This window comes from Pygocentrus nattereri, chromosome 18 (assembly GCF_015220715.1).
Source record: "Pygocentrus nattereri isolate fPygNat1 chromosome 18, fPygNat1.pri, whole genome shotgun sequence".
NCBI classification, from domain to species: domain Eukaryota; kingdom Metazoa; phylum Chordata; class Actinopteri; order Characiformes; family Serrasalmidae; genus Pygocentrus; species Pygocentrus nattereri.
In genome coordinates, this window is record NC_051228.1 from 22,478,953 (window position 1) to 22,503,351 (window position 24,399).

The window sequence follows — 24,399 nt, forward strand, 5'->3', positions numbered from 1 at the left end:
TACTTACTAAACAATGTACTGTTAAATTAGAGTCTACCTAATATCAGTGACTAAATCTGAGAATATAAATTTGGATTAATCACAGCCTGACTATCGAAACCTGGATTAATCACAGTCTGAGTATCTGAATCTGAGTTTATCCAAGAATGAGATTCTAAGACTGGATTGATGGCAGCCTGAGTGTCTAAAACTGGACTAATAACAGTCCAAGTATCTAAACCTATATTAATCATGGTTTGAACATCTAAACCTGGATGAATAATTAAACACAGTTTGAATATCTGAACCTCAATAGATAACAGTCTTATTTTCTAAACCTGGATTAATTACAGTTGAGGGAACATAAACCTGGATTAAAACACATCTATTAATTACAGCCTGAGCATCTAAACCTGCAGTAATAACAGTCTGAATATCCAAACCCAGATTAATCACAGCCTGAGAATCTAAACCTGGATTATTCACAGTCTGAGCATCTAAACCTGTAGTAATAACAGTCAAAACCTGGATTAATCACAGCCTGAGAATCCAAACCTGGATTAATCACAGCCTGAGAATCCAAACCTGGATTAATCACAGTTGAGGGAATATAAACCTGGATTAAAACATATCTGAGCATCTAAACCTGTAGTAATAACAGTCTGAATATCCAAACCCAGATCAATCACAGCCTGAAAATCCAAACCTGGATTAATCACAGCCTGAAAATCCAAACCTGGATTAATCAGAGTCTGAGCATCTAAACCTGTAGTGATAACAGTCAAAACCTGGATTAATCACAGCCTGAGAATCCAAACCTGGATTAATCACAGCCTGAGAATCCAAACCTGGATTAATCACAGTTGAGGGAATATAAACCTGGATTAAAACATATCTGAGCATCTAAACCTGTAGTAATAACAGTCTGAATATCCAAACCCAGATCAATCACAGCCTGAAAATCCAAACCTGGATTAATCACAGCCTGAAAATCCAAACCTGGATTAATCACAGTCTGAGCATCTAAACCTGTAGTAATAACAGTCAAAACCTGGATTAATCACAGCCTGAGAATCCAAACCTGGATTAATCACAGCCTGAGAATCAAAACCAGGATTAATCACAGTTGAGGGAATATAAACCTGGATTAAAACACATCTATTAATTACAGCCTGAGTGTCTAAACCTGTAGTAATAACAGTCTGAATATCCAAACCTGGATTAATCACAGCCTGAGAATCCAAACCTGGATCAATCACATCCTGAGAATCCAAACCTGGATTAATCACAGTTGAGGGAATATAAACCTGAATTAAAACACATCTATTAATTACAGCCTGAGCGTCTAAACCTGTAGTAATGAGAGTCAAAACCTGGATTAATCACAGCCTGAGAATCCAAACCTGGATTAATCACAGCCTGAAAATCCAAACCTGAATTAGTCACAGTCTGAGCATCTAAACCTGTAGTAATAACAGTCAAAACCTGGATTAATCACAGCCTGAGAATCTAAACCTGGATTAATCACAGCCTGAGAATCCAAACCTGGATTAATCACAGCCTGAGAATCCAAACCTGGATTAATCACAGTTGAGGGAATATCTGAGCATCTAAACCTGTAGTAATAACAATCTGAATATCCAAACCCAGATCAATCACAGCCTGAAAATCCAAACCTGGATTAATCACAGCCTGAAAATCCAAACCTGGATTAATCACAGTCTGAGCATCTAAACCTGTAGTAATAACAGTCCAAACGTGGATTAATCACAGCCTGAGTATCTAAGCCTGGAGTAAAAGACCACAAAAGAAGAAAACATACCTTCATCTTTAAGCTTTTCCTCCTCAACTTCGACCAATCATATTCTTAGTATGTGGAATGGCAACGGACTGCATCATGCCCAGAGTGCACGAAGTAATGTAATAAAGTGACATTATTACATTAGTTTAATGTTTTCCTTTTTTTTAAAAACATATTGGTCAGCAGTTGGTGAGGGAAGCAGCTCGGCTCTCTGTAATAAACATGCAGCATTAACTTAATCAGTGCATGGTTACTGAAGGCATTGAACACATAAATGTAAATATGTAGAATAAATATGAATAAAACATAAAACATCAAATTCCACCCTAAAACAAGCAAACATACAGTACTGTGTAAAAATTAGAGACCACTCTGCATGTACTTAATCTCCAGTCAAAACAGTCATTTTGGTATCAGAAAAAAAAGTGCAAAATTACCCAGAAGCCTCGCCCGCTTTATATATCAGTTTCTTGAATGCTTAGTGTGTCCTATGACAGCATTTTAGGGCCACTGTTAAAAAAATAGACTTCGAGATTAAAGTCGTAATATTTTGAAATAAAAAAAAAGCCATACTGTATGATATTTTGAGAATTAAGTCAATATTTCAAGAATAAAGTCATAGAATTACATCATTAAAGTGGGATTTTAATAGGAAAAGCTGCAATATTGTAGCCAAAGGGTTTACAAAGGAAGGCAGCAACCTCATCATGTTAAACCAAGGGACGTTGAAGAGTTGGTAGAGTTATACTTTAGTATCGATTTCTACCTTAAAGAAACTCTCAGTCTCTCTGTCTCTCTTGGCACATCAGCAACAGACTGTTATTAGTATAAGAATTGGCTGAAACGACTGTGCAAGAAACTGTTGATTTAGAATAAAGAACCAGACGGACTCAGAGGACATTGTTTGTTATGTTGAAAGAGAACTCGCAGGCAGTGGCCATAAAAACACAGCTATCAGTGGTTACATCTCTGTGCCATTTGAAGAAGTCATGTAGTTTCACAGGAGACAATGAGATGATAATCAAAATGATCGATCCCGACGGAGTGGAACTCTGGTGCACTCAGCGTCGTCATTGTCACCAGTACAGCAACTGAGGCCCCAACACGTTATGGCAGCCCCCCCAACAATTAGCCCACTTTTTTCTTGAAATATCATGAGTTTATTCTTGTAACTTTACAACTTTATTAGTGACTTTATTCTTGAAGTCTACTGTTTTTATTTTAGCCCTAAAATGCTGTTGTAGTGTCCACCCTTTACCTTTTTTTTCAGGAGACTTGCTTTCAGTTCAGTCAAGAAATCTGCAGGCATATTTTTCTGCACTTCCAAAGTTCAGTCTTAAAAGTTGGTTTTCTGCTTCTTACAATCCAAGAAATTCCAAAAACATTCAGTGATGTCAAGGTCTGGACTTCTCACAGTGGAAGGATGGACAGAAACGCCTGTGGATTTTTTCAGATCTGAAGCAGCTTGATTTTCTCCTCTTTCTCAAAGATGAAAGCTTTAAGTGCTGTTTATCTGCTGGGTAGAGTGATGGTGGTCTACCAGGTCTTGCATGGTTGTTAAGAGTCCCATTTTCTCTGTTAATCGGTTTTCAAACTAAACTTCCAGGAACTGGTGTTTTTTCATTTTATTTCTTTTGACTTCTTCCTTCTTTATACACATGGATTATCTAATATCTAATCTCATCAGAAAGATCTCATGAAAAATTAACAGCTTGAATTTACTTGACTGGAAATTAATTAAATAAGTGGTGGTCTTTTTTTACACAGTAGTGTAGCAGTAGTTGGTGTCTAAGCTAAACTTCTTGTGAATGAACATTTGAGCCTCCATGATCATCCCTTCTTCTTTGGTCTGTGAATTTCATGAAAACAGCACGCTGACATATGCATAATTTGATCAGTCTGCAGCTCATACCACACTAACGAGCAATGCTAATTAGTGGCGTATAAGCTTCCTTTACTGGTTAGGCACATTAGCTTTGTCACTCCAGTACAAAATAAAGCAGAAGACTTCAGACTTGTCTGATTGACTGCATTTAAGTTTAAAAAGCCCGTTTTTTTTTCTTTAAAGTGTGAAGAGACTTTAGTTCCAGCTTTAACCAGACAAATCCAGCTGCTAACCTTTACTGCAGGATAGTGCAGCTCATCACTCAGGTTGGAGATAGCTTTGTTAAGCTCTTTAAGTCATAAGTCCTGGACAGAGGGATCACAAACCAGTGATTATCATCTGCAAACACCTGGATGGAGCAGTGAGGTGAATGGGTAGAAATCTGTAGCTTATCTGATGGGGAGAAATTCTCTATGCTACAGAGTGAAAAAAGCATTACCCAGGAAATATACGAGGCGTGTCTGCTCATATCATTGCTTTAACTGAGAAAGTGCATATCCAATTACCCAGCTAATAACGTTTTCTCATATATTTCACTACAGTGCTGAAGATTAGGAAATAAAGATTTGCGATATCTGACTGGTGGTGAGTAATGCGTGCAGACGCAGAGAGGTGCTGAGCAGTAAGGACCTCAATAATGCCTCAACAAACAAAGAAAACAAACATGGCCCAGGGCTTCAAACAGGCCTCCATCATCTACAGCACCTAGAGAGAGAGAGAGAGAGAGAGAGAGAAAGAGAGAGAGAGACAGAGGGAGCAAGAGAGAGAGAGTGAGAGAGAGATAGAGAAAGAAAGAAAGAAAGAGAATGAAAAAGACAGAGAGAGTGAGAGAGAGCAAGAGAGAGAGAAAGAGAGAGAATGAAAAAGACAGAGGGAGCGAGAGAGAGACAGAGAAGAGAGGGAGGGTGAGAGAGAGAGAGAGAGAGAGAGAGAAAGGGAGTGAGAGAGGAAGGAAGTGAGAGAGAAACTCAGAACAGTCATGCAGATAAAGCTACTTTGAATTTGAATTTGAGAGACAGAGAGGATGAAAAAGAAAAGAGAAAGAGGCAGAGAGAGAGAAAAAGAGGCAGAGAAAGAAAGAGAAATAAATAGAGGGACATTCAGTGATTGTGAACAGGAGAATGAGAAAAGGACAGGAGAAAAAGAGTGAGGAAGATGTAGAGAGAGCTAGAAAGAGAGGTATAAAATGAGAAAGCCAAAAAGAGTGAGACAAAGAGAAAGAAAAGAACAAGAAATACTGAAAGAGAGAGTAGTGGGAAAAGAGAAAGAGAGTGACAGTGAAATAGAGAGAAAAAAGGAGGTGGAGAGAACGAGACAGAAGGAGAAAGAGGGATTGTTTTAGAAAGGGAATGAAAGAAATAGAGACAGAGGTAGAGAGATAGAGGTGGAGAGAGTGAGAGAGACGCATAGAGACAAAGTGAGAGATAGCGAGAGAGAATAAGAGAGGTAAAAAATAAGTGAGAAAGGGGTGAAGAGAGAGAGAGAGAGAGAGAGAGAGAGAGAGAGAGAGAGAGAGAGAGCTGGCTCTGCTGGAGCCTCGATGTGATTTGTCATAGAGTGAGTCAGAGTCACCACCTCAGAGCACTCATGCTAACACAAAGCTCTACGACACCATCCCTGTCTCTCTCTCTCTCTCTCTCTCTCATGCTCTTTCCATCTTCCTGCCCATGTCTGCTTCTGCTGATATATCTCCCGCTCTCTAAAAACACATCTCCAAGGTTACTCGCCAATTTGTCAATCATGGCCCTTTATATGTCGTCCAACATGGAGCACATTTGATTCCGCGTCTGTGAGATAAAACCCTCATTAAAACGGGCTAGGAATTCTCCAAACATCATATTTGCTCTCTCACACCTCCGGTTCTGATGAAAACGGAGGAGGTGAGGCAGCACGGCTGCCTGGCTGCTCAGCAGCACTGGCTGCTCCTGTTGTTTGGAAGGCACAATGAGATAATTGGAGCCCTGGGCAGGAGAAGAGGCACAGCAGGGACTTGCCGACAACTTTAGCCTGACATATGTCTCCCTCTGCTTTTGTGCACACCTGACATACATGCAAACTAATTACTCCGTGTTTATCTCCTTGTAATTAACCCCTTAAAGGGCAGGAATCACCACTAGGTCCAAATATTCATCCTTCACTCTTATAGCACTGTAATAATATAGTTTGTTTGAATTGTTTTCTATGTTATTACTAATTAATAAGCCTTGCAATGTGATAAGTCTGGGATTGTAAAGGGGTAAACTTCACTTTCACAATGTAATTACTAGGCTGGCTATGGTGCAATATAAGGTTTAGCATTTTTATTTATTTAAAAGAAACTTGCACTGAGATGTACCGTACAGGCCATTTTTCACTACGGCCCGTAATCATCTATGTTGTCTGCCTATGTTGTAATTGGAGGGGCTTGAATGTTGAGCCAGAAAGCCTTTGCGAGCTAATTAGTCAGGTCAGTGTTGCAGCCCAGGGGTCTGAGCAGTCTCATTTGTTCGCATTCCCACCAATGTTTGTCTGCGCTTGCCGTCCAAGCGCTTTCTCACCTCTTCCTCTTCAGTGCTAATTTGGGCTGGTGTGTCCAAGCCTGGCAGAGTTCAGCATCTGAATCTGAGTGGCTGATGGCGCCTCACCTTGGTTTTAACCTGTGGGGAAGGCTGTCAGAGCTCTAATCAGGGGGGCGGTCCTCCATGCTCGAGCCATACATACTCCAAGAGTCTGTAAGAAAAGAGCAGCAAACAAGATATTCATATGTACGGCTTTAGTCTGTGCTCGCGGGACTTCGGCGGAAGGGGATTTACCACCATCTTTGACCTTTTCTAATATCAGCTGGCTGCAGCTGGAGTTCCTCCACTATGATTGGCAGGTGAATGTTGCTTATGGGACTGAGTGGCAGGTGGATTTAGATAGGTCCAATTTCCAGGTATGTTGACTGGAGCTGAAGGCTGAATGGCAAAGGCACCAAGAGGAGTGATAGGTACAAGAAAATAAGCCAAGAAGCATAGAGGAGGTTTAAGGGCGAGTCAATTTAGTCTGACTTTTTTTCCATCCAGGGTCATAAACCTGCCCTGATAATCCAACCTTAGCCATTTGCTATTAAACACTCTTTGAACTGCTGAGTGTCATGGTTTTGCACTGCATGAGCTACGTGTCTTTTAGGCCTGCACAGTAATGCAATTATATTTCTAGGTACTGAGATTGTGAAATACACCTGTCACCAGTCAAAATGCTATTGATTTTTCAGCATCAGGGGAAAAAAGCCCAAAACATATATTTAAAATATTCCATTTTTTCCTTGATTACAGATTCTATTCTTTTCGGATGATCTACTTCCAGTTTTTCAAAGAAATCTGCAGGCATATTTTTCAACACTTTGTGTTGTTCTGCCTTAGAAGTTGGTTGCATTTTCTGCTTCTCACAATTCAAGTCACCCCAAACACATGCAAGTGAAGTGAGGTTTATTTAAGTATTGCTTTTTACAACAGGATAACAGATGTTTTTTTTTGTTAAAATTTATCTAGGAGCAAGAGAAAGAAACCTTGAAAGGGACAAAGACTCAAAAGGGGAAGTCGTGCTCCTTTATAACTTATTATTTAATGGCTGTTTTGACTGGAAATTAAATAAATGAAGTATAGTCTCTGAAGGCACAATACTGTCCCTTACAATATCTTAAAACCTACGGGTAAGTCCTTAATGTAACATGGTTAATGATTAACTAGCATTAGTTTGACCAAAAACATTTACATGGATTGAATATATAAGAGTAGGTGTGGGTTTTGGCTGCATTTAATGGACATGTAGTTTGTTACTTAAATACAGACTGAGCATTTACAAAGCGTCTATAGTGGACCAACAAGTGCAATCGAGATTTTTCTCAATTTAAAAAGCAGTGCATGTTGTTATACTATATGATTGAACAAAATAAGATTCCAACCAATGTGGGTATATATATCATATATTCAGTCAATGGCTTATCTACTCCAGGTTTAAGCCTCTCAGATTTGTTCATACAGCTTATGGATTCTTGTTACAGTGGAGGATCTCAAGGGGAACTGGAGCCCCACTTTACTCCTGCAAGCAATGTCTAGCATAGTTGGCTGAAGGCATAAATTTAACAGCTGCATTTGAACAAGAGGGCTACAATCATGGTTGATATTGTAGCGACATACAATGCACTGCAGCTGGCCTACAACCTGAATTACTAAGGAAACTAGGAAAATGTGTTCACAGCAGTGAAAAAAAAATTGGCATTAACAGCTTATTCCATTAGTAACATTATTAGCATATTATTGACATGTTATTAATGCATTATTAACACAAGATTGCCAGCCCTACTTTATTCATGAACATTAGTAAGAACTTATTGGAAGTGTCTGTGAATGGTGAAGATGCTGACAGCACATATTAAAAACATTGTGATTGGATGCCTATTTCAGTCTTCAGTAAAAGCCAACATATTGCAAAAGCCAATAATGATAAACAAACAATATATTGTGCAGTCTTTCTGTTAGGTGGGGATTTTATATGAATGGAAGCAATGAGGCACTTATAGTACAGTTACCCAATGCCGATTAGGAGTCCACTCTGCAGGTGGACTCCAGAAGAAGAATTGGACACTGAGTTATAGGAGCACTTCAGGCAGCCCGTTTGATTACAGAAGAATCAAAGCTGCACCTGAGGCATCCGTAACCTTTCGGTAGTATGGGGCAGACGCTCTCTTTGAGTTATCTCCGCTCTGTGACAGGGAAATCATGGGTGTCTGACTCCTTTCACATCATCAGAGGACAGAATAGTGCTGAGCCTGGCTTTTTCCTGTGCAAAACCTTATTTGAGCTTCAGCACTATTAAAGTCGGATTTAGCCAGGGTCAGTGTCTTTTGAGTTATTTGAACTGAAATACTATTAAAACTAAAAATCACTATGGGCATCCATTCCCCCTCTCCTCTCCACCCCCAGAGTCATAAAGCAAAGTGAGAGGGATGGACGTCTCCAATTTCTACAAACTCGGCCTGCTACTTTCACTCTGTGTCACCCGGGTTAGAAATTAAAGTTTAATTCACAGCTTGTGGCATCAAGGTCAGAAGCAGAGAGATTTATAATAGCGCTCAATATTTAAGCAGGACAGAGACGACCCACTGCATATCACTGCCATTTTCATTTTATTACAACAAAAATGTGGTTTTAAGTTAAAAGTAAGTTATCTGATTGTGTTTAATGTAATGAATATAGGTTAGAGTTTCAGAATGTACAGTTCACTCCCTAGTTTATCAATGAATCTGAAAAAAAAATAGGCCAATTTTTAAAATTTACTGCTTTTGTAATATCAAGAAAACTGTCACATATCTGCCTATTCAGCCTACAGCAGTTTAGCCATTAGCCATTCATATTGATTATAAGGAGTGTTTCAGCCCAGGAAGCTTCACATTTGAGGCATTACTGTGCAAAAGTTAGAGACCATCCTTGTTTTATTTCATTTCCAGTTCATTAAAAAAAAAAAAAAACAGTAGTTACAGAGAAGCCTCAAAAACTCAATATAATATAAGTTTTTAGTATTTTTTCAGTATTCTTTCATTTTTACAAAGTGATTTTTCCACACCTCCAAAGTTTGGTCTTAGAAGTTGCAAGTAATATCAAACACTTTCACTGATCTTGTGGTCTTGGTTTTCTGCTTCCTCACTCAAATGAGCTATTTTATACCTGCTGAAATATCACCTGAAAAATGAATAATATATGCTTAATGGCCTTCTTGACTGGAAATTAGAAGGATGGGTCTCTGAGTTTAGCACTGTATATGTAGATAAAGAGAGAAAAATGCTCAATTATGAATCTCAAATGTCTTCAGCGGCCCTCAGGTGCAAGGACAAAAAATAACACACACACGCACACACACACACACACACACACACACACACCCACGTATATAACAGTGTGTGGTATTAAGAGTTTCCAGATTTAGACTGTGATAACTGTGAAGAAAGAGAAACAGTAACACATACTGAAAGGGAAAGTGCAGCCTGCAGATTCTGCCAAAATTAGAGAAATTACCACAAAGAAAAGACATCTTTGAGCACCAAACTCACAGAAGCAGCAAAACTGCTTTTCCATTACTTTTCATTTTGGGGGAAGAAATCCTCTGTTGAACTAGAGGGTAATTGAGATAACAATCGTTGCGCATATCGCAAATTAGTATTCAAGGGAGTTTATTTAATCCATTTAAGATAAAGAGCTCACAAAGGCAAGGTCACTCACTCCAGATCGAACAATTTAATTCATTCCCTCTTAATTTTAATTAATATCTTAGGAGTGATGGCAGACAAGCATGTGGACTCATTTCTTGGAGTTCTTTTCAGTAGTTGAGAGCTGGCAGCCTGTATATCATCAGCACCATTGCTGAGTCACTCTGTTTTATTTGAGTGGTCACGCATGCCTGTTCTTCCTTTGTTAACATGCCTGGACTGTTATGCATTATGCTATCATTGCACCACAATCAGATTAGCCTTGCTCTGTAATTAATGTTGACTTAATGAATTGCTCTGCTCACCACACAAGTGCTATGAGGGAATCACCCGGAGTTATGGACCGTGTTAACGCTCTTGTCTCTTGTTTATTTTCCCAGAATGAATACACGTGTCCCAGGCCACTCCCTGGAGCCTGGATCGGCGACATCCCCACCATTCACTAGGAATGTTTTCTCCACCAATGAGATTTCAATAGGCAACAGGGTTCCAGCCTACAGCCTCTGCATCCATCACTCTACGGCCTACGCTGCCATTTTTTTTCTTTTCCCTGTCATTTATGGAACGTTATCCACCATGGACATGTGAAGGGACATCTAAAAAGACAGCAGGAACGCCTCCATCACGCATTTTACTAACACGCACGTCACACTTCTTCAAGACGCCTCACTTTATCCACTCTCTTTTTTGCCTAGACAGCTCTTTCTCTAGATCTAAGCCTGACTAGGCCTTTGGTCGAGTTGAACATACAGGAACAGGATGAACTATTCTATTCTACGAACAAAGCCACTGTAACAGCAATGAGAGTGCATGGGAAGATATCTCCTGGACTTTAAGGAATATCCTCAGCATCAGAGCGTATGGATTTTCCATATGACAAAACATCATCCATCAGACAACCATTGACTGCCAGTCAACTGATACATTAAGCCTATTGCTGGACTTAACTTATTTGGTCACACTTTATGTGAGGGCTACCTACATATGGACCTTATAACACACTGATAAGCATTGAATAACATGTTTATAAAGTAATGTTTGAGTATTTATAAACAGCTGATATGAGTAATCACAGAATGTGTAGGCACTGTGTTGACATAAGAGGTCTTAAACCAATATAATGGATGTTTTTTTTTCATTTGTATCATTCCCACATAATGGATCTTAAATGCCAAGACCACTGTTTATGAGTTTTAAATATTTCTTCTTGAAGTCCAATTGTACAATTTCTATAAAGGAAAACCAGTATGGCTGCAGATACTAACTCCTTAAAGTAGAATTTTTCATTCAAATAAAATAGCATAATAAATCAAAGTGCTTTTACTCATAGTAAACTGCATTTAAGCAAGCAAGCAAAGTTTATTTATATAAAGCTTTTTACAACAGATGTTGTCACAAAGCAGCTTTACAGAGCAATCAGTATTATAGAAAGAAAAGAAAAGAAAATCCGGGACCAAGCCCCCATGAGCAAGCCAGCGGCGATGGTGGCAAGGAAAAACTCCCTAAAGAGGAAGAAACCTTGAGAGGAACCAAGACTCAGAAGGGGAACCCATCCTCCTACGGTCGACACCGGATAGCAAACATTATTAGTATGAAGTATTATAGTAAAGTCGGAAAAGAGAAGATCTGAGGGTGAGGACTGCACAGCGTTGTAAAGCAAGAAGCTCAGTGGTGGTCAAACAGGTCCAGAAGGCTGGTGAGCAGCAGCACCAATCAAGGCAGAAGAGGCAACCGCATCAGACGCACAAGATGGGCAGCTATTCAGCTCGGCAGAGAAAGGAAAGAAAAACACAGTCAGTTCTGTAAAGAGTGGCTGACCACAGATTACAGTATTTAAAAGCAAGTAATTTTGCAGTTTTGTACTTAAGTAGAAATACAGACAACCCATCTAATATTATAACAGTATAACAGAGTATTTCTACATTTACTCAAGTACAGTTGTTCTGTACATATATGGTCAAAAGTATGTGGACACCTGTCCATCAAACCTTTGTAAGCTTGTCGTACATCCAATTCCAAAACCATGATTATTCATATGGAGTTGCCCCCTTTCTTTGCAGCTATACCAGCCTGCACTCTTCTAGTAAGGCTTTCTACAAGATTTTGGTGGGTGTCTGTGGGAATTTGTGCCCTTTCAGTTGATGGGGTTGTGGTCAGGGGTCTGTGCAGGCCACTTTAATTACGCCACACCAAACTCGTCAAATCATGGCTTTATAGGCATTGCTTTGCACAGAGGGACACAGTCATGCTGGAACAGGAAAGGGCCTTGCCCAAACTTTTCTCACAAAGTTGGAAGCATATTATTGTCTAAAATGTCTTTGTATGCTGTAGAATTATTAACTTTACATCACTCAAGCCAATGCTTGGCATTTGCATAGTGATCTTTTAAGGTGGTGGGCTGCTGTGGTGGCCTGCTGCTCGGTCATGGGGATCCATTTCATGAAGCTCCCAATCCACAGTTCATGTGCTGATGTTGCTTTAAAAGGCAGTTTGGATATCTGTGGTGAGTGATGCAGCAGAAGATTCAGCACTTGGTGGCTCCACTCTGTGAGTTTGCATGATGTATTGCTTGTGGATGTTGTTCCCAAAAACCTCTGTCACAATAATAGCACTTACAGTTGTCTGGGGCAGATCTAGCTAGGCAGAAATTTCACAAACTGAAAAGATGACATCTTATGACAGTGCCATGTTTAAAGTCAATTGGCCTTATTCACCAATATCTTCTTATGTTTTTTTCTTAAATCTGGTCTTGAGAAAGGTTCAAAAAAGACAATATCAGATTCATGACATGTACATAAATCTCAGAACTGTTCACACCTTTGTTCTCTTGAGTGTGTGTAGATTCTGTTCTTACATGAAATCCTAAAAAGAAAACATTAGTGAATGTCAGCATCTTCATAAAAACAGGTGTGTTTTAAAAAGAAATTTCATCTTAAGAACAGTTAGTGTATGAGGCCAGTGACCTCTTGGATATGATCCATTCTACTGCCCATGTTTGTATAGGTAAATTTATACCCCAAGTGGGTGTGACTGAAACACCAGAACATTTTAAAGCATCATCCTCCTGTGACTACTGACATAAGCTGTTTATAAATATTCAAGTATTTCTCTATAGCTGTGTTATTCAGTGCTTATGGATGTGTTATAAGGTCCCTAGAGGCAGCCTTCAAATGACATGCTACCACTTATCTTTTGTTATTTAACGCCATGCCTCAGCAATCTTCTGTATCGGAGCTATTAATATTCCAAATGACTTTGCGATAAGACCCTTATCTTTGCTGCCTAAAACCGGATTTTTTAACTTTCAGTTGTATTTTTTTTTTCTGCATACCTCTCTCTCTGTGCCGTGTGATTTGAGGACAGCTGATTACTGTTTACATAACCTTCTCGCTATTCGCTCAGCATTAACAGAGAGGTCACGGACATGACTGCTGCACTTCTCCGACTTCATCGCACTGACTCCAAATTCAACGTGTACGTGTGTCTGTACATACTTGCTTAAGGGAGAGGAGGGGATCTCAGCACTGTTTGTGATGGCATATAGGGCATATTGTATGAAATAATGTTTTTGGTTTGTTCGTTTTATGCTTCTTTAAAAATGTATTCAGTGTTGCGTGTGTGTATGTGTGAAAGGTGAGAACGAGTGTGAAAGGTTGGAGTGTGTTTTGCTTACATTAAAATTTGACCTTAAGCTCAGACATAGCCTGTCACTTTAAAATAGAGGTTTTGTAATTTCTATTCACGCTCCTCCCCTTATAATTTAATAATTAAATTTTGTAATGAACTGTATAAATTGTACACCGCTAATATGTTCTGTTTTATAATGGGAATACTGTCAAATCAATGGTGAGAAATATACGTTTGTCAAATGTAAATGGGTATTGATGAGTTTTAATGATTTTTGACCAACAAATTAAAAAATATAGAGGAACACACAGGCATGAATCATTCCATCAGTCCAGGGACCTGAGCTACTAAGTGACCCCCGTGAGCAACAAAACAACAAAATCTAAGTAACTGCTTTGACTCGCTCCAGGACCTTTACTAGCACTCTGAGAAGATTCTTTAGGTTTACCATATACACTGATCAGTCACTTTATTAAGTCCACCTTCTTGCATCTACACTCACGGCCCATTTTATCAGCTCCACTTACCCTACAGAAGCACTTTGTGGTTCTAAAAAAAATACAGACTGTAGTCCATCTGTTTGTCTACATACACTGTAAAAAATTAGAGGTCGGCTCAACACAAAATTATATAGTAACTGATTACATAGCTTTTCTTGAGTTGACTCAACTTGAGGACACACAACTCAAATTTCTTAGTTGAGTCAAAAATTCTCTTAATGCTTTTAGTACTGCATTTCAGTTATGTAAATAAAATGAACTTGTTTTTTTATACTCAACTTCCTCACTAGCCAAGACTCTCTCCATCGTACCATTCTGCGTGACATTGAGTACACATTCATGGATGGCTATGTCATCACGGAGGCTCAATCTCACAACCACCTGTTGGGTAGACAGCTCAGTCCACTGCACCACTCAGGAACACATGAAGCAACTCAGATTTTGTGTCTACAAATGTTTAATACACTGGAAAAAATATTTGTTGTGCAATAATTCATACCAACATCAGGAGGTTGTGAGTTTGAATCCCGGCAATACCACAGCAGTCCATTATCCAGAAACCCAACACACACACACACACACACATTCAGTTTAGTTTATACTGTTAGAAACAGTAACTTGGAGATCTTTTGACTCAAGTAAGACCTTTGAGTTGTGTGAACTCTGATGTCCTTAAATTGACTCACTCAAGAAAAGCCATGTAATCAGTTACTAAATAATTTTAAGTTGAACTGACCTCTCATTTTTTACAGTGTACTGTTGGCCTCTTTTAAGCTTGTTCTTCAACAGTCAGGACCACCACAGAGCAGGCATTATTTGGGTGGTGGGTCATTCTCAGCTTTGCAGTAACATTGACATGGTGGTTTGTTAGTGTGGGTTGCGCTGGCAGAAGTGGATCAGGCACAGCAGTGCTGTTAGAGGTTTTAATCCCTGTGTCCTCTCACTGTCCACTATGTTTGACACTCTTACTTTTTTAGTCCTCCTTGAAGATGTAAAGTCAGAGACAGTAGCTCAAGTATTGCTGCACAGTTTGTGTTGGCCATCCTCTAATCCTTCATTGGAGGTCAGAGGACGCTCTTGGCTTGATATTTTTGGTCGGTGGACTATTCTCAGTCATAACATTAGTGTCACCACCTATTTGGTAAGTAGAGCTGATAAAATGGACAATGAGTGCAGCTACAATGAGGTGTGCTTAATAAAAAGGCTGGTCAGTTGGTCAGTGTATATGATCTTTGAAGCAACACACCAAAAAAATTGGCTATTTTCAACCTTGTGTTAATGGCTATCTGCTATTATCTCGGTCGTGGTTTCATTTTCTCTTTTTGGAGTGAGCCAAAGTTTCCTTTAAACGCAATGGAACTTGATGCTATGGATGTTCAGAAGAAAAAACACAGAAAAAGACAGCCCAAGTTTTGCTACCAGAAGCAGTGATCTGTAAATTGTCCATTTCTATTTGGTCACCAAAGGTAAGACATAAATGGCCCATAAATATTGTCTGTGTCCACTGTGCCAATATGCTTTAGCATAAAATGTTTAGGTTTTTTAAGTTTGCTGTTGTTTTTACTTGTCTTTATTGTTGTCAGACATAACATACTGAACATAAATAAATAAATTACAGATGATTTAACTTTACAGTAGACTACATTACAAATATTTCGTTCAAGAGGCTTGTTTCTAGAACTGTTTTTGAGTAAACTGAGTATATCTGAAATTCATAATGCTTTATAGACACACATGGCCTTCAAGTGTTGCAAGGGGATCATGGAGAGGAGTGGAGAGATAATAATACATTTAGCTTCAATTGGAATATTCAATATTTTGCTGTAATTTTAACTGAAAAAGTGGCATGACAGGAGCCAATGTTAGAAAAAACTGGTCACATGACATAGGTGTTGTGTCAACTTGACAATGTTGACAAAAGTAGCCTTTATGACAGACGCATATTGGAAAAAGCCTTTATAAACATGTATGTCAGTTGTCACAATCAGCCTGTGTAATCACCATATATGTTGAGTATTAAGAGAACATTCAACATCCAAGAATTTTAAAGGTTGGTTTTCATAGAACATTCTGTAGCCTATGTGGTATACTTGTTTTAGTACATTTAGTTCACAGAAATTAGTTTTATTTATTGTAGTTTTCTCAATTTTCTGTTTTTATAGGCCTATGTGTCCTGAATTTTGTTTTTTGTTTTGGCCAAGAATTTTCATTTTGAGGTATCATTAGATGTAAGATTAAAGGAATACTTTGAGAAAAGTTTACATAAGGTTTTAGGCATGCAGATGCTAATTGGTGGGCTACTTCTTAGCTACATTAGATTCATTCCAGTGCCAGAAAGAAATCTCCAGACACCAAACGGGTTTTGGCTAATCACCTACATCTACATAAATCAATGTAAATTCTATTTTTGCCAAACTGTGCCTTTAGGTAAATATTGCAAGTAATGCATCTTTCCTGCAGGACTGCTGACAAGCTAAACTTCTTTATATATTCAACTCCATACAACATTTTTTCTTGCGTGGTTTGCACAAGTCATGACTAAACACACTGTCATATGTATTGTATATTTTGAGCAGTTTGGCCCAAGACTTGTGAAAGACTCCTGATGAGCAGATTTAGAAACAACAACATAAGCTGCATGTGGTTTAGAGTGACTCAATATTTGCAAGATTCTTGAAAATCTTTAAATGTATCAATGAAATGAAAGACTGAAATGAAAAGGCTCTACTCTTACAAGAAGTTTGGACTCTTTTATGTAAGAAACAATGGGAGCACAGAGTTGTATTTTCCCAAGTGAATGTGGGAGTCAAATCCAGTGTAAGAAGAGGAAGTGCATCCCACAATGACTTGTAAACACATTTGTACAATCCTGCCCAGAAGGCACTACATGAAGGTTCATGGCAAGGAAATCTTAGCCATAACATTATCCAAGCAAAAATAGACCTTTTAATTCAGTTTAGCTTAAAAAAATATATACATATGACAAGCATCTTCAATTTATCAGTCTTCTGTCACATGGTGCCCACCTGGGATCAGCCCCAAAGCCCTAAGGTTGTTAGTTAGTATCAAAAGAAAGACACAACATTACATCTATCCAGTGATCGCACACTGGTGCATAAGGTAACTGGCAGTCAGGAACCGGCCTTTTGGTCCTGGTTTATGTCCAAATGCCATCATGCGGACGAGAGAGTCTGGTAGGGTTTGCTGCTCAAAGTGTTTAATTTGACTGGAACTGGCCTTTTTGAGTGACATGCAAAACAACCAACCGCAAACTGTTATCATGAAAATGTGGAAAGAAAGCAGGGATAACAGCAAAATGTGTAGACCCCCCAAGTCTGATGCATGGAGGCAGGTGATTTTCAAACTGGGGCTTTAATAAAAACAGCTTCATATGCAGGTATAAAGGTATGAAGACAAACATGTAAGGATATCATTTATCAGCCACTTGGTGCTGCAAATAAAGGAAGGATCCCAAGGCCATTTTTTTGTGACTGAGGACTAAAATGTTTCATTTTGCAGCTGATTTTCCTAAACATAGAAGCAATAGAAGCAGTTTGCTTGTTGCAACTACAGAAGTTTGCAATAAAACTGCAGAACTTTGTGACTCACAGTCCGCTATAGTTCTTTTACCCATTTTAAATGTAGCTTCATATGTTGCTGATGAAACAAACTTGGAAATAAGTACAAAAAACCCAGACATTCATGGCACTGATTTAAAGTCTTAAGGAGCTTTTCATATTTTACACTGAAATGATAAAATAGAACTGTAAACAAAATAATCATCAATCATATGTTCAGGAAAGGAGTATTAGTGTAAGAATGAAAATGATAGTCATGTGTAGTTTCAAACGTAGAAACTTAATTCAGTACAGATGCTCATGTTCATGTGTTAGAGAGGATGATTACCCTGTTAGAGTGTGACTCTATTGATTAGCTGAGATTGGGGGGAAAAAAGGAGAGCAGAGAAGAAGGAGAGAGTGGAGAGTGATTGCGTCCGGACAATAATTATAAAAGTATTGAGAAAGAACTCGTTTGTGTGCTTGAGTTTAGTTAATCCACGCCAACGTGACCTACACTCCAAGCCAGGAATCAAGGATTGCATTAGTAAAATATCCAGCAGTGCTTGTCTGAGCTCAGAAATGTTCTTTGCAAAAATCAACGCAAAGAAAAATTATCCATGAAAGTGGACAGAAAGTTAGTGGGTGTCAATTGTCCATTTTCATTTATGGTCCACAGCAAAGCTGCATGCTGTACAAAACTCCATTCCCAGTCCAGGCTCCATTCCCATTTTCACGTTAAACATGCTGGAATTGGTCTGCCTTCACTGTGCCGGAATTATTCATTGCCTATTTTAAACTCAGCATTATCCAAGGCTTTCTGAGAAGTAGCACAAAAGCTGTATACAACACAATTTCAATGATTTACATGTTAAATGTGGAAATAATGATGGGACAAAATTGCGACTGTGTGCAAATACTGCATGGCTATTATGAATTTGAGTGAAGTCCTTGAGGGACTGTATAAAACAAATAATTTTTTTTTTTAATCCAACCACTATAACCTGCTTTGAAAGGTTCACTGTTGTCATGGAATACAAGAAAAACAGTTAATGGAAGTGCAAGCACACAAGCATGAGGGAGTCTAGTGGGTAGTGTTGCTCGATATGGCTACAAAAAAGGCCATTTGACTGACATGCAAAATAACCAACCACAAACTCTTGTTTTAATATGATGCAGAAGGGGAGGCCCCTCTCAAAACAGGACTACACCCAAAACAGCATGTGCAGATATGGGAGTGAAATGGGAATGAGGCTGGCAGAAGCTTGGTAGTGGTGACCACCTTAGCGCTGCAAAAGATATCAACTGGCCAATGCTAATCTGGGGGTGGAACATTTGAGATTGAGACTAGGGAGGAAATGAGTGTGTTTGGAACAGTAATATTTTTCAGAGTAGGGTTAAACTACCTGTAGCCCTATATGTTTTAATCCCACACCTGGTTTCCTTCACTAACCTGGTCAATCATTGGTAAACAATCAAACAAATGAAATTCCTGAATAAAACAAGTCTCCAATTGAATTTATTTCATGAACTCAGTTAAGCACTGCTGTAATACAGAACTGTGTCCAAGAGGGAAATATTCTTCCAACTTTTTTAAGATGGAATAGACAGCATCGCTTGATGAGCTCTGGGGCGGTTCAGTTTGCAATTAAACGCACAAATTCAAAGGACAGAAAAAAAAAAGAAACATTATCATTAAGTGAACGGGCCCTGTAGCTCATCAGAACTCACTGATTTTTCTGTGCAAAGAAGGTCTAGGGGAAACTGTTCACTACTGCAGCAAAACAAAGACAAAGTTTTAATAAGCTTCAGGACATTTCACTTGTTTTAGTTATGGTTTTCTTTGCTCTGACCCATTTGATTAAGTTCGTGAAATGCAGCATACTTACTAGATGAGTTGTAGTAGGCGTATTAGAGCAGGGAAGACTCCTAAGACTAAAACCACTGAGGCATCCTTCACATCATGAAGCAACATTCACATCATGGATTTCCTTTCACTTTCCACTCATTTCTATGGTGAATGTAAAACTTTTGAACTCAACTATCTATCTATCTATCTATCTATCTATCTATGTATATATATATATATATATATATATATATATATATATATATATATATATATATATATATATATATATATATACATACATATATACATATATACATATACATACATATACATCATCATCATCGTCGTTGCCCGCTTAGTCCAAACAGGGTCGCGGTAGCAGTTGGGAGAGCAGAGAATCCCAGATGACCCTGTCCCCCGCAACTTCCTCCAGCTCATTCCCGGGGACCCCAAGCCGCTCCCAGGCCAACTTGGAGACATAATCCCTCCAGCGGGTCCTAGGGTGGCCCCGGGGTCTTGTCCCGGTAGGCCGTGCCTGGAACACCCCCACCGGGAGGCGTCCAGGGGGCATCCGGATCAGATGCCCGAACCACCTCAACTGGCTCCTCTCAATGCGGAGGAGTAGCGGCTCTACTCTGAGCTCCTTCCGGATGACCGAGCTTCTCACTCTATCGCAGAGCGTGTAGCCCGCCACCCGACGAAGAAAGCTCATTTCCGCCGCTTGTATTCGCGATCTCGTTCTTTCGGTCATTACCCACAGCTCATGACCATAGGTGAGGGTTGGGATGTAGATCGACCGGCAAACAGAGAGCTTCACCTTTTGGCTCAACTCCCTCTTCACCAATACAGTCTGGTACAGTGACCGCATTACTGCTGCCGCCTGTCCCATCCGATCTCACGATCCCTCAGCTGCAAACCGCTCCAGCGAGCGTTGGAGGCATCCATGTGATTCCGCCAAAAGAACATCATCTGCAAATAGCAGAGACGCCACCCTCCGGCCTCCACACATAATGCCCTCCTGACCCCGGCTACGCCCAGACACTCTGTCCATGAATATCACGAACAAGAGTGGAGACAGAGCACAACCCTGGCGAAGTCCAACACTAACCCTGAAAGAGTCTGACTTAATGCCGAGTATACGGACACAGCTCTCACTCCGGGAGTACAGAGATTGAATAGCCCGGAGTAGTAGCCCCGGCACCCCATACTCCCAGAGGACCTCCCACAAGATATCTCGAGGAACACGGTCATAAGCCTTCTCCAAGTCCACAAAACACATGTAGACTGGGTTGGCAAACTCCCATGCCCCCTCAACAATCTGTGAGAGGGTGTAAAGCTGATCCATTGTTCCACGGCCAGGACGGAATCCACATTGTTCCTCCTCAATCTGAGGAGTCTCCTTTCCAGCACCTTTGCATAGACTTTCCCAGGGAGGCTAAGCAGTGTGATACCCCGATAATTGGCACACACCCTCCAGTCCCCCTTTTTAAAAATAGGGACCACCACCCCAGTCTGCCAGTCCAAGGGAACTGTTCCCGAGGTCCATGCAATATTGCAAAGGCGTGTTAGCCATGACAGCCCCACAATATCCAGAGCCTTAAGCATTTCTGGACGAATCTCATCCACCCCCGGTGCCTTACCACTGAGGAGCTTACCAACTACCTCAGTGATCTCCACCAGGGAAATGGAACTTGACACCCAAGAAGCCTCTGGCCCTGACTCCCGTGAGGGAGGCACGTCTCCCGGATTAAGAAGTTCCTCAAAGTGCTCCTTCCACCGACCGACAATATCCTCATTTGAAGTTAGAGTTTCTCCACCCTTGCCGAATACAGCTTGGGCGCAGCCACCCCGACCCCTCCTGAGTCGCCGGACAGTTGTCCAGAACCTCTTTGAGGCTGAACGAAAGTCTTTTTCCAAGGCCTCACCAAACTCCTCCCATGCCCTGGATTTTGCTTCTGCCACAGTTGCAGCTGCCACCTTTTTTGCCTGTCGGTACCTATCTGCTGAATCGGGAGTCCTTCGGGCCAACCAGTCCCTAAAGGCCTCTTTCTTCAGCTTGACGGCCTCCCTCACCACCGGTGTCCACCAGGAGGTTCTTGGGTTACCGCCCCGACAGGCACCCACAAGCTTTTGGCCACAGCTACGCCTGGCAGCTTCCACAATGGAGGTTTTGAACAGGGTCCATTCAGACTCCATGTCCCCTACCTCCTCCGGGATGTGAGAAAAGCTCTCCCGGAGGTGGGAGTTGAAATCATTCCGAACAGGGGCCTCTGAAAGTCGTTCCCAGCACACCCTCACTATTCGCTTGGGCCTACCGGGTCTGACCATCAGTCTTCCCTGCCATCTGATCCAACTCACCACATATATATATATATATATATATATATATATATATATATATATAAATATATTTTATTAGTTTTATTAGTTGTTGACATAATTTTAAAATGTCTGTCATATTGTGTGTACATTTCAAGATCCATCCATCCATCCATTTCCTAAGCTGCTTCTCCGTCAGGGTCGCGGGGATGCTGGAGCCTATCCCAGCAGTCTTCGGGCGGAAGGCAGGATACACCCTGGACAGGTCGCCAGTCCATCGCAGTACATTTCAAGATGACCCAGAATTACTTAGAAAATTGGGTAACACTTTATTTGAAGGCTACCTACATAAGGGCTTCATAACACATTCATAAGCACTGAATAATGTGTTTATGAAGCACTACTTGAACATTCATTAAGTGCTTATGTTGGTTCTCGCAACGTGACATGTTTTACAAAATAAATGACATTGTACTTATATAATAAGAATAAACGTTGAACATATTTACAGCACTAAACATATTTAAAACGCTACACATAACTATTTATGTCAGCATTCTTAAGATGACATTGTATTGATATCAGGTGAAATATGCCTGGAAACCACCCCCTCTTCCCTCCATGGCATGGATAAGATGATTGATGCAATTTTATGTCACATCAGAAGGTAGATTATGACAGAAATAAATACATAAATGTTGTTTTAATTTATGTATGAAGTATTGCTTTTGCTTCATGTCATTCTTCTCCTCTCTTAAACCATATATATGAAGTGTTGATCTTGCAGTAGTGTCACCAGGACAGTGCTTACCAGTTAAGAAGTATGTTTGTCAGCTTCATGAAGGAATTTAATACCATTAAACTAAAGTGATGGAAATTGGTTCATTTATAACACTGTTATGAAGTATGATTCCCACAAGATGGCTAAGACAGATGGCTATTTATGAACAACACATATCTGTTCTATGAATGATTTTAAGGCCCTCAAACTAAAGTAGTATACTTCATTAAGAATTCACTAGACATAGTGAGTGGGAAAATGAAGATAATATTAAAATGAAAAAAAAAGCCAATAAATGAAATGCTACAACTTTATTTATAGCAAACAAACAAATGTCACAAATACTGCTCCAAGTCACATCCTTAACCATATTACTGACTGCAAAGGGTATCTAAAAACAAACACAACATGCCTTGGAAAACAAAAATTAACAGGTACGCACTGTCCTGGTGACACTACTGCAAGATCAACACTTCATATATGTGGTTTAAGAGAGGAGAAGAATGACATGAAGCAAAAAGATATACTTCACACATAAACTGTAAAAACAACCTTTATGTTTTTATCCCTTTCGTTCTCGGTCACAATCTACCTTCTGATGTGACATAAAACTGCATCAATCATCTTATCCATGCCATGGAGGGAAGAGGGGGTGGATCCAGGCATATTTCACCTGATATCAACACAATGTCGTCTTAAGAATGCTGACATAAATAGTTATGTATAGTGTTTTAAATATGTCTAGTGATGTAAATATGTTCAATGTTTATTCATATTATATCAGTAAATTGTCATTTATTTCATAAAACATCTTATGTCAGGTTGCAAGAACCGACATAAGCACTTAATAAATGTTCAAGTAGTGCTTCATAAACACATTATTCAGTGCTTATGAATGTGTTATGAAGCCCTTATGTAGGTAGCCTTCAAATAAAGTGTTATCGAAAATTGTCTGTTTCCATTGACTTATATTAAAAGTTATGTTTGTTTTTTCTTTTCCCTTAAAGTTGCCATTTTTGAAGTACAAGGTTTTGTTGTTGATAGTTGTTTTTTTTTTTTAATTTTACATTAAAATTAAAGTAGGTTTTCTCCTTCTCCTGTAACGTTACCATTTTGGAGATACGAGGTTTTGATCTGACAGTATATATATATATATATATATATATACACACACACACACACACACACACACACACACACACACACACACACACCACTGATGCCTAAATGTAATTTCTAGATCAAAAAGCAAGCATTCCTTAAATATATAACAGGTCTTTGTTACAGTGCACATTATTGCTGTGCTTCAAGTCGTGGGGTTTCCTTTCCTTTGTTACAGGCTATTCTGAATAAATCCCATTTCATACCGAGACAGTGTCTTTGTTCTGTAACACCAAAAAAAGGAACGGCTCCTCGATGACTTCAGCCTATGTAGCTATGGAAAAAGCCATTGGCTGTACTGCCATATTATATTTAGAAAACCAGCGCTCTGTCTTCCTTTTTGTATGCATGTGTCATTTCTCTCGGTCTGTGTGCTAAGCTAATTTATGCAGGCTTCCGGCAAGAGGCGATTGGCCCTTGTTGGGGGAGGAGGAGGTGAGAAGCCCACTGCTGCCTCTCATCTTTCCCGTGCAATTCTTCTGAATTTGGTATGGCCATTTTAAAACCCTTCAGATGAAGTGTCACAGTAAGAACAGACGGAGAGAATGGCTGTGAGCGAGCGGTGTAACGAGCAAGAGCGCGAGCCCACGTATGTGTCTCAGACTACGCATGTGTTTTGTCTAGATTAGCTTCCTCCTTGTCCTGAAAAGAGGCCCATTGATTAGAGCTCACTCTCATCAGGGCGATACAGCAGCGCTCTTGTGCCTGCGT

At 39.8% G+C, this 24,399-nt stretch overlaps 1 protein-coding gene across 3 annotated transcripts in view; it reads left to right on the forward strand.

The window, feature by feature from the left end:
- The window catches only part of lrrtm4l1 (leucine rich repeat transmembrane neuronal 4 like 1), a 58,007-nt gene extending 46,648 nt beyond the window's left edge, over positions 1–11,359 (forward strand). For all 3 annotated transcript variants that reach the window (XR_001858296.2, XM_017708126.2, XM_037547025.1), the window contains exon 3: positions 10,272–11,359. Coding sequence is in view for 2 of the 3 variants with exons in the window: in XM_017708126.2 (XP_017563615.1) it covers positions 10,272–10,337 (66 nt within the window). In the remaining variant the exon portion in view is untranslated. The remainder of the gene's footprint in view (positions 1–10,271) is intronic.
- The last annotated feature ends 13,040 nt before the right edge of the window (positions 11,360–24,399 follow it).